General features: G+C 38.2%; 1 protein-coding gene across 1 annotated transcript in view; it reads right to left on the bottom strand.

Moving 5' to 3' along the window:
* The window catches only part of YME1L1 (YME1 like 1 ATPase), a 56,293-nt gene that overhangs the window by 10,582 nt on the left and 33,758 nt on the right, over window positions 1-11,953 (bottom strand). The window contains exons 9-11 of the mRNA XM_006767798.2: window positions 5,632-5,722; window positions 1,721-1,873; window positions 212-344 (exon numbers count right to left, since the gene is read on the bottom strand). Coding sequence (XP_006767861.1) covers window positions 212-344; window positions 1,721-1,873; window positions 5,632-5,722 — 377 coding nt within the window. The remainder of the gene's footprint in view (window positions 1-211; window positions 345-1,720; window positions 1,874-5,631; window positions 5,723-11,953) is intronic.

Below are 11,953 nucleotides of genomic sequence, written 5' to 3'. Positions count from 1 at the left end.
TCCTGTCATAATAAATAAAAAAAAGGTGCAAATATCACCAACCTAAATGAGTTGATAAATTAACTACGCTATTAGAATTCGAAATAATACAATCCTGAAAATAGCTTGTCTTGACCTTCTGCATGAAGGACTACTGTTGCCTACAAACATAAGATTTTTCCTCTCTCTAGAATGTTACCAAATATATTCCAAAGACAGAAGATTCAATTACCCATCCATTTCAGCAAGAAGTTGATTTATAGTCTGCCTTGAATATGGATGCATTGGAGATTCAATTCGCTTCCCACCAACAGAATCTAATTCATCAATGAATATAACACAAGGAGCATTCGCTTTTGCTTCCCCTAGGAAAACAGAAAAGATTCAAATTTTAATGAAAAATCATATAAATATTAAAAACCTGCAAAATTGTCAAAAGCCAACAAAAAGTATTAGGGAGAAAATACACCAAAACGGATTTCATTGTATTTTTTTTTTCCACTGATGAAGAACAACAGCCTCAGGGGACTCTTTTCCCCTCCCCATGTGGGAATCTGTCCGGTGAGATTCTTTCCCCTTCCCCACGTGGCTAAAAAAAAAAAGAACAATAACCTCAGAAGGAAAAAAATAATTATACCATAAAGAATGATATATATTAAAACAGCCGTAGCCCACATGGCTAAGTGGTTAGAGCATCGGCCTATGTACCAGAGGATCAAGGGTTCGATTCCCAGTCAAGAGCATGTACCTGGGTTGCCGGTTCGATCCCCAGCCCCAGTCAGGGTATGTGTGGGAGGCAACCACAGAGATGTTTCTTTCTCTCTTCTCTCTTCCCCTAAGACTCCCCTTCACCCTCTCTAAAAATTGAGGGAAAGCTCTAGCCAGTTTGGCTCAGTGACTAGAGCGTCGGCCTGTGGACCAAGGGGTTCTGGGTTCAATTCCGGTCAAGGGCACGTACCTCCGTTGCAGGCTCCTCCCTGGCCCAGGCCCTGGTCGGGGCACATGCAGGAGGCAACCAATCGATGTGTTTCTCTCACATCAATATTTCTCTCTGTCTTTCCCTCTCCTCTTCCACTCTCTCTAAAAAGCGATGGAAAAATTTCCTCGAGTGAGGATTAAAAAATAATAATAAATAAATAAAAATAAATATCGATGGAAAGAATATCCTTCAGTGATGATCAACAAACAAACAAGTAAATAGAAACAAATGTGTATTCACTCATTCTTCCTACTTGTTTCAACTATATACAATCAGGTTTGAGGTTAATTACATACTATAGAAATGATGAACTAAATAAAAAACAAAACAAAAAGACCCAGCTTTTCTGTAGCGCCCAACTACATCTAACACTTCCATTACAGTTCTGTTTTAGCTCACATATGAGATCCCCTGAAACCAGCCCAGTCAGCATGGCTCAGAAGTTGAGTATCAACCAATGTACTGGGAGGTCGCGGTTCAATTCCTGGTCAGGGCACATGCCCCGGTTGCAGGTTCAATCTCCAGTAGGGGGTGTGCAGGAGGCAGCCGATCAATTCTCTCACATCATCATCTCTCTCTCCTTCTCCCTTCCTCTCTGAAATCAATAAAAAAAATTTTTTTAAATTCTCTGAAACCAGAACCCCTAAATAGTTTTGTTCAGCTGAATAACAATCTTAAGTAGAAAGAAAGGGTAAAAAAAACCTCTTCCCCTGAAATTAAAAAAAAAAATTAGTATTGTATAAAAGATACATTTACACATACTAAAAAGATTTCTTATGCGGCTGGCTCCCACACCCACAAACATCTCATCAAATTCTGATCCAGAAGCATAATAAAAAGGAACATCAGCTTCTCCAGCTACAGCCCGGGCAAGAAGGGTTTTTCCTGTTCCTGGTGGTCCAACTAAAAGAATTCCTATTAAAAAAAAAGTATACAAGAATAATTGAAATTAAAAACAAAAACAAATTCTGATATCTTAAAAATGAATAATTAATTTATAATGTTGAGGTTACAAGCACATCAATGACCAATATTTGAAACATAGCAAAATATATTTCTCTATACTAATAATTCACTTCAGTATCTTCTCCATAACTCATTATCTTGTATCATCTAAATACTGTTTACATATCAGCCATAGACAGGACAAAATCTTGGGGGAAAGGAATATAAACTTATGACTAAGCAAATAAGATTCACATAAAACAGTTTGAGAATAAACAACAAATGTAATGCATGAACCTTGAACTGATGCACCTCCATAAAAAAGCACATCATTTAGGCCTGGCCAGCATGGTTCAGTGGTTGAGCATTGACCTATGAACCAGATGGACATGGCTCAATTCCTGGTCAGAGCACATGCCCAGGTTGTGGGCTCAATCCCCATGTGGGACATGTAGGAGGCAGCCGATCAATGATCCTCTCTCATCATTGATGTTTATCTCTCTCTCAATATCCCTTTCTCTCTGAAATCAATAAAAATGTATGTATTTTTAAAAATTCTAGAGGCATCTGTTGAAAATTTGAAAAATACTGGTGAGTTCATGATATTAAGGAAATAGTGTTTAGTTTTATTTGGTAGAATAAATTATTATTTTTATTTAGGACAATGTCGTTATTCTTACGTGATGCATAGCAAAATATTTAGATGTGAACAAAGTAGTTAATGTCTACAGCTTTCTAATTTTTCTGTATGTTTGAAAATTTTCATAACAAGTTTTTCATGTTAGGATAATAGAATTTCCTGGTTTACATAACTTTTTCATTTTTCAGACATTTCAAAAAGCAACAAAATTGTATTAATGCTATATATTTATCATTGATCAGCTGCCTCCTGCATGCCCCCTACTGGGGATCGAGCCCACAATCCAGGCATGTGCCCTTAACTGGACTCGAATCTGGGACCCTTCAGTCCACAGGCCCTTGCTCTATCTACTGAGCCAAACCAGCGAGGGCTAAAAAACTCTCTTTAAGAAAAACTCCAAAATATCCTGCAGACTATACTTGTATTCTCATGTTGTTGTTCCAAAATGGTTTAAATCATCCTCATATCAATTTCTGTAGAGTATATCTTGGTACCTGAGAATTTTCCCACAAATTTATAAAATATTACTTTGATCAGAAAGAAAAATAATTTTTGTTTGTTTTAAACATATTCCTTATGACGTTACAGTACTGATTTAATAAGTGAACTCTACATTAAGAAAGATTCATGCATAAAAGAGAAAAAAAAGATTCATGCAGATATTTTTATATACTAGTGAACAGTCTCAGTAGAGATACTATACCGTATAAAAACAAGCCTTATATAGTAGTGCCTCTTGAACTCACCAACTCCATTTCTAGCACTGAAATCTACAATAATTTACAGATAGTAAATGAATAAATCTAGCTGAAACCGGTTTGGCTCGGCAGATGGAGCGTCGGCCTGCGGACTGAGGGGTCCCAGGTTCGATTCTGGTCAAGGGCATGTACCTTGGTTGCGGGCACATCCCCAGTAGGAGATGTGCAGGAGGCAGCTGATCGATGTTTCTAACTATCTCTCTCCCTTCCTCTCTGTAAAAAGTCAATAGAATGTATTTTTTAAAAAAATGAATAAATCTAGAATTTTTTCTAAGGAAATAATTAAGCATGTAGGCAAAGCCTTAAGATATTAAGATAGTCACAACAGTGCTAGTTTAAATAGTAAAAGATAAGAAATAATTTAAAAGTTCAATATAAATGGTTAAACTAAAGTATCTAGAAAGACACTATAAAGTCATTACAATTCTGTACCTAAGTCCAATATTGGGTTTTTCCCTCACATCAACAAGCAATTTTGATATCACCTGTTTATCCTACAATTCAATTCAATTCTGATACTACCTAGAGAAAGCATTAAATTCCCACAAGTTAAGAACTCAATACCATAACACTGTTCCCTCTTCCCTCTTGAGAGCTTTCCCAAAGGCAAGACCAGGTTATTTCCTATGCTTTTTAGCTGGTCAAAGGTTCTAATGTCTTCCTCCTTGGGTACTGTTAATTTGCTAGAGTAATTCACAGAACTCAGAGAAACATTTACTTAGTAGATTACTAGTTTATTATAGCTTGTATACTTGGAGCAACCATATGGTGGGGCAAGCAAACCCCATCCTTCTGGGTTTCTATGGAGACTTTATTACATAGAGATGATTAATTAAATCACTGGACATTGAACAGTGATTCAACCTCAAGCCCTTCTCACTCCCAAGAGGTGGGGAAATGGAGGGCGGGGGGTCGGGGGTGTGGTACTAAATGTTCCAACCTTCTAAGCACAGAATAAGTTCTCCTGGCAACCTGCCCCCATCTTCAGGTGTTTTCTAAAAGTTACCTCATTAACACAACAAAACATACCTTTATTTTAATATATATATTTATTGATTTCAGAGAGGAAGGGAGAGGAAAGAGAGATAGAAACATCAATGATGAGAGAGAATTACCGATCGGCTGCCCCTTGCACACTCCCTACCAGTGATCGAGCAACCTGGGCATGTGCCCTTGACTAGAATTGAACCTGAGTCCTTTCAGTCCACAGGTCCATGCTCTATCCATTGAGCCAAACCAGGTAGGGTGAAAACATACCTTTAATTGCTCTCTTCACTATGAAATTCCAAGTTTTAAGAGCTCTGTATTAGTAACAGGGACTAAGACCAAATATGTTTTTTATTGTAAATCACAATTATCGCACAGTAATTAAAATTCATATTGAGCGTGGCCGGTATTGCTCAGTGGTTGAGCATCGACCCATGAACCAAGAGGTCCCTGGCTCAATTCCTGGTCAGGGCACATGACCAGGTTTTGGGCTTGATCTCCAGTGGAAGGCATGCAGGAGACAGCCGATCAATGATGTTTCTCTCTCATCAATGTTTCTATCTATCCATTCCCCTTCTTCTCTCTAAAAAATCAATTAAATATATTTTTTAAAAATAAAAATAAAAAATCATATTGAGTAATAACTGAGAAAACATCTGACAAAACCAAACTGAGAGTCATTCTACAAATTTATGTGTACTCTATACAATTTTGAAGATCATAAGAAAACCCATCCTTATCCCTGTTTTAAAAGAAAAAAAGCTGTGGAATTTTTTCAGATGAAAGAAAATCTAAATGTTATATGTGAACATGAATTGGGTCCTCAACCTGGGTTGGGAGTGCAATGAGGGAACTTAACTAAAAAGGTTATTATTGGGACAAATACTGAAATTTGAATTTGGTAAATTTTAGATCATTGTTAAGTTTCCTGATATTAATAACTGTACTGGAGTTATGTAAAGAAAATATCCTTATTCTTAAGAAATATATAATGAGCTATTTAGGAATAAAGAAGCATACATGATATAATATTTAGAACTTCCTCTCAACTGTTCAAAAACTACATGTATGTAAAGAAAGTGAATGAGCAAGTAACCCAAAATGTTGTGCATGGGCTGAGTAGAGTTCTTTGTCAGATTCTTGCAAACTGACTTAAAGTTTATATGATAAAATTTAAAATTACACAAAAAAGGGTTATAGAAAGGTATGTTTAGAATGAGCAGCTATTTATGAAATAGTAATTAAGAACTAAACTTTAACCAGTTAAATCTGATAACAATTAAGTTAGTAATATATTACACTATTTTTTTTATCGCAAATCTGGTAAAGGGAAAATATCTTACCTTTCGGAAGTTTGCCTCCAAGCACAGTAAATTTTTGTGGATTTTTCAAGAATTCCACAACTTCCTGTAACTCTTGTTTAGCTTCCTCCACCTAAAATGACACAATTTACCAAACAATTTAAAATAAAGATTTGATTATCAAGGCCTGCTCCTTGGAAATTGGAAATTTAATTGGAATTTTTTTTTTTTGTTTCAGTAAAAGGAGTATACAAAAAATATCCCTTTATAAATATACAAAGAGTTTTTTCCTGGCCCTTACTGCCAATTATGCAAAGTCTCCTTATATATCTCAACAAAATACATTTTAAACTTCTTACATTTTCAAAAAATACTGTTTCCTCCAGTTAACAAAAACTATTATATTAAAAACTCTATTCAAATGTGTCAGTGGTATTTGATCAAGTTTAAAATCCAGAATTTTTTTTGGACCTGGTTATAAGCTTCAAGGGCAAATTATGTGGATTTACTATATTTTATTAATGATAAGTATATTACTGTATGATATGTTACTAACATTATATTGCCATGCTATATTATTGATAAGGAATCTGTGTTTAACTTAAAACATTAATTTGTGATTATGAGGCTGTTTTCATTATATGGAATTTCTACTAGATTATAAATTATTCAGTTCCTCATAAAAACCGAAGGGCATTAACTAGAATTGAGCTATGATGTAATGATTTATTTTTAATCTTTATTGTTGAAAGTATTACATAGGTCCTCCTTTTTGTAATGATATTATGTAAAGGAATATGGCCAAAAAAAGTTTAGAAGATTTAATCCCCAAAATATTATTTGCAGAACTGTCATTTTTAGCACGAATGAAGCCCAATCTCGCCAACAAAAATAGTAAGTAGAGCATTAGCTCAATTTTTAAAACTCTGATGTAAGATTACAAAAGCTGCCTTTCAGAAATGGTGAGACATTTTCCTAGTTAGCATACTAGAAAAGTCACAAATGCAAATGATATCAAAAGTCACTACTGCCAGAATGATACCAAAAATTAGTGCAGAAGGCCAGATGTTAAGCAACATAGGTGCCCTAGCCAATGTGGCTCAAAGGTTGGAGCATCAGTCCACACACCAAAGGATCACAAGTTCGATTCCCAGTCAAGGGAATGTACCTGGGTTGCAGGTTCGATCCCCAGCCCAGGTCAGAGTGCCTTTGGGAAGCAACCAATGGATGTGTCTCTCTCACACTGATGTTTTTCTCTCTCTCTCTCCCTCTTTCTCCTGTCTCCTCTCTCTCTCTCTCTCCCTCTCTCTCTCTCTCTCTCTCTCTCTCTCTCTCTCTCTCTCTCTCTCCTCTCATCAATAGCTCCATGAACAAATAATGAACATTAGTTCTTTAGGTCCTTTATTCTCTCTTCCTCTAGCAAACACTGTTCTTTGTTCAAATACATGTACGGCTTTCCCCATCTTCTTCAAATCTTCACTTACGTGTCACCATCTCAGTTAATCATTCCCTGAACACCCCAATTAAAATTGTGACCTTTAGGCCCTAGCCGGTTTGGCTCAGTAAATAGAGTGTTGGCCTGGGGACTGAAGGGTCCTGGGTTCGATTCTGGTCAAGAGCACATTGCCCGGGTTGTGGCTCAATCCCCATCAGGGGGCGTGCGGGAGGAAGCCGATCAATGGTTCTCTCTCGTCATTGATGTTTCTCTCTCTCTCTCTCTCTCTCTCTCTCTATCTCTCTCTCTCTCTCAATGTATGCCCTATCCCTAAATATGGAAAAGGTTCTTTAAAAAAAAAAAAAAAAGAAAGAAAAAAAAAAGGTCACCTTTAGAAATTTTGAAAATGGCAGCAGAATAGATGGAAGTTACACTCACCTCTTCCCAGGACCATATCAGAGTAGTGACTAAAGTACGGAACAATCAACTTGAATAATCATCTGTCCACTAGCTAAACAGAAGGCTTATAACTAAGAATTTACAGAGGAACCCGCATCGAAACAGGTAGGAAGGGCATGTGCGGTGGGTGAGAATCCTTTGGGCTATTTTGGGTGAGAGTTCCCTTAGAGAAGCATCAGCCCCATGCCAGGTTACCTAGCCCAAAGCACTAGAGCCCACACAGTATGTGGCTGCGAAAATCAGCAGGATTCCACACACCATGGTGAGCAGTGGGAACGCTCTCTTAAAGGGTCAGAGCACAAACATGGCAATCACCTTGGTCTCTACCATGAACAGCTGCTGGGGGTGGACTGGAGTCATAAAGGGAAACAAAATCTGAACAGACCAATTAAACTAATGAAATCAAAGAAGTAATCGAAAAACTTCCAACACTCTCTTTGTGCATCTACTATGAGGATGAAGACCATTGTCAGCAATCTGAAGGTTGACATTCCAGAAAATGTCCACATCACTCTGAAGGGACTGTGAAAAGCCCCAGAGGCACCCTGTGAGGAACTTCCACCATATCAATCTAGAACACAGTCTCCTTGGGAAGAAAAAGAAGAGGCTCCAGGCTGACAGATGGTGGAAAATAGAAAGGAACTGGCCACCATTCACACAATCTGCAGTCATGGACAGAACATGATCAAGGGTATTACAATGGGATTCCATTACAAGGTTGAGGTTTGTGTATGTTCACTTCTCCATCAATGTCGTTATTCAGGAGAATGGTTCTCTTATTGGAATCAGAAATTTCTTGGGCAAAAAATATATCCACAGGTTTCAGATGAGGTCAGGTGTTGCTTGTTCATTAACTCAAGTCCAGAAAAATATTTTTAATAGACATGACAATGAATTTGTATCAAATTCAGCTGCTTTGATTCAGCAAGTCACAATAGTTAAAAACAAGGATATCAGAAAATTTGGGATGATATCTATTTCTGAAAAAGGAACAGTTAAGCAGGCTGATGAAAAAGACCTATGTTGTCCAGCTATAGAAACAGCAAGATGCCCAATCATTCTTCAGACTTATTTGTGACATTTTAAATATGCAAAAAAGCGATGTTTTGATTTGCAGGGAAAGAAAACTCTCCAAGAAAACGAAGGTTCTAGGCCTGACTGGTTAGAGCATCAAGCAGATATGCTAAGGTTGTAAGTTCAATCCTCAGTCAGGGCACATAGAAGAATCAACCAATGGCCCTAGCTGGTTGGCTCAGTGCTTGGAGGTCAGCCCTTAGACTGAAGGGTCCTGGGTTCAATTCTTGTGAAGGGCACATGTAGGAGGTAAGCAATAGATGTGTCTCTCTCACATCAATGTTTTTCCCTCTCTGTCTCTCCCCTTCCCTTCCCCTCTCTCTAAAAATCAATAGAAAAATATCCTTCGGTGAGGATTAACAAAACAAAAATAAGAATCAACCAATGAATACATGAATAAGTGGAAAAACAAATCAATGTTTCTGTCTCTCTCTCCCTTCCTTCTTCCCCCCATCTCTCTCTCTCAACTCTCAAATCAATAAATTAAGAAAAAGAAAGGTTCTTAACCAGATGTCTTCAAAGGTAAATTTTACTAAACATTCAAAGAAGAACTAAAACCTATCCTCCTCAAACTATTCTAGTATTTTCAGGAGGAAAGACTCTCATCCCATCTTATGAGGTCAGCATTATTCTCATTCCAAAACCAGAAAAAGACATTACAAAGAAATAAAGAGATAGGCCAATATCCCTGATGAACATAGATGCAGAAATCCTCAGCAAAATATTAGTAAACCAAATTCAGCAATACATAAAAAGATTATACATAATGATCAAGTGAGATTTATTGCTGGGGTGCAAGGTTCATACAGTATCCCCAAATCAATTAATGTGATACATCTCATAAATAAAATGGGTAAGAATCATAAGATCCTATCAATAAATGCGGAATAAGCATATTGACAAAATCCAGCACCCATGTATAACAAAATCTATCAGAAAGGTTAAGAATAGAGGGAACATACCTCAACATAATAATATGACATACCCACAACTAACATTATATTCAACAGGGAAATACTGAGTGTTTGCTTTAAGATCAGTAACAAGAGAGGAGTGTCCACTTTCACCATTCTTACTCAACATAGCCACAGCAATCAAAAAGAAGAAATAAAAGGTATCTAAATTGGAAAGGAAGAAGTAAAAATGTCATTATTTGAAGATGGCATGATATTGTATATAGAGAACCCTAAAGATAAATGAATTCAGTAAAGCAGCAAGATACAAAGTAAGTATTCAGAAATTGGTTGCATTTTTTAAAAAGATATGCTTTTATTGATTCAGGAAAGGAAGGGAGAGGGAGAGAGAGATAGAAACATCAATGATGAGAATCATAAATTGGCTGCCTCCTGCACTCCTCCTGAACCACCCAAGTATATGCGCTGGCTGGGAATCAAATGGTGACCTCCTGGTTCATAGGTTGATGCTCAACAACTGAGCTGGTTTGGTTCAGTGATTACAGCACCATCCTGAGCACTGAAGAGTCGCAGGTTCAATTCAGTCAAGGGCACATGCCTGAGTTGCAGATTTGATTCCTGGCTCCAGTAGGGCACATGTGGGAGGCAACCAATTGATGTGTCTCTCTCACATCTATGTTTTGCTCTCCCCGCCTCCCACTTCTTTCCTTCCACTTTCTCTAAAAAATCAATGGAAAAAATATCCTCAGGTGAGAATTTAAAAAAAAAAAAAGGAAGAAGAAGAAAACAATCCCCCTGATTTAGAACTCCATAAAAACAAACAAACAAACAAAAAAACCCTACAAATAAATTTAACCAAGGACGTAAAAGATCTGTATTTGGAAAATTATAAGATACTAAAGAAAGAATCTGCCCTGGTCTGTGTGGCTTAGGTGGATGGAGTATTCAGCCCTGGACCAGAGTGTTGTGGATTTGATTCCCAGTCAGGATACATACCCAGGATGCAGTTTCAATCCTCATCTGGGGTATGTATGGATGGGAGGAAACCAATTGATGTTTTTCTCTCTCACAATAATGTTTCTCTCTCTCCCTTTCCCTGTCTTAAAAAAATAAAAAAGAAATTAAAGAAAGAAAATAAAACAAATTGAAGAAGAGACAATTAAATGGAAGCATATACCAGGCTCATGGATAAGAAAAATTAACATCAATAAAATGTCCAACTACCCAAAATAATCTATAGATTCAACACAATTCCTATCAGTGGCATATTTCACAGAACTAGAATACTCCAAAAATTTATATAGTACCACAAAAGACCCTCAACAGCCACAGCAATCTTAAGAAAAACAAAATTGGAGATATCACACTACCTGATATCAAATTATACTACAAGGCTACAGTAATCAAAACAGCATGATAAAAACTTAAAAACAGGAGAAACCAAGATGGCGGCATAGGTAAACACCGGAAATTGCTGCCTCACACAACCACTTCAAAAATACAACTAAAAGACAAAACGGACATCATCCAGAACCACAGGAAGGCTGGCTGAGTGGAAATTCTACAACTAGAAGGAAAGAGAAAAACACACTGAGACTCAGAGGAGGTGTGGAAGTAAAGTGCAGAGGTACGGAGGCGGACGAGGAAACGGCTGGCAACTGAGGATGTGGTTGTCTTTTTCAATCAGGAGGGAGTCACACGCTCCCGACGCTCTGAATTCCAGTTCCGGGCGAGTCTCTGGGGACCCAGACTCCTACGGGTAGAAACTAGACTGTCTGGCTTCAGGCAGAACTCAAAGACAACTTTCTCTCAGAGGTGTTTGCAGCGATTACCTAGGAACACTGAGACCCGGGACCTCTTAGGGTAGGGGTGAGGATCACCCATAGCTGTTTGCTCCGCCCTGTTGATTTCCTGAGACCCCGCCCTACCCAAGCTGTGCACAGAGGCTTTTGCATATGAATGACCTGGCCCTTTGCAATCTAAAATTACCTAACAAATTGCAGCTGGGTCAGAGAGACCCAAAACATCCAAAAGAAGGCCCAAGGCCCCAGAGCAGACTGCATTGCTTCACAGCTGGGCCTCATTTGGGCACCTCCAAACCCCAAAGAAAGAAGAGGAAACTGCAGATCTCTCCATAGCTCCTACTAGGTAGCCTAAGGCAGAGGCTAAATTAGCACCTCCTATGAGACCCAAGAGCCAGTGTACCCAGTAGTCAGAGTGGGACCATCCAGATTACAAGTCCTCAGATCCATAAGGGACACACTCAGGGGGCAGACTCAGTGAGCACCAAAGCCCCACTGAAGCAAGTCTTGCCCCATAAGAGTGTCTCCAGCACAGAAGTTCTCCCACTGTAGACACAGCTCAATCTCACAGCCAATTGGCCTTGAGGTCAATTCCTCCCAGTGATAGCAACTATAATCAAGGCCTAACTACAACAAGACTGTGCACAAAGCCCACAAAGGGGTGCACCTAGAGTGTCCAA

This window comes from Myotis davidii, unplaced genomic scaffold (genome assembly GCF_000327345.1).
Source record: "Myotis davidii unplaced genomic scaffold, ASM32734v1 scaffold1903, whole genome shotgun sequence".
Lineage (NCBI taxonomy): Eukaryota > Metazoa > Chordata > Mammalia > Chiroptera > Vespertilionidae > Myotis > Myotis davidii.
The sequence above is the reverse complement of the archived record's forward strand: the minus strand, read 5'-3'. Positions and strand labels throughout refer to the sequence as shown.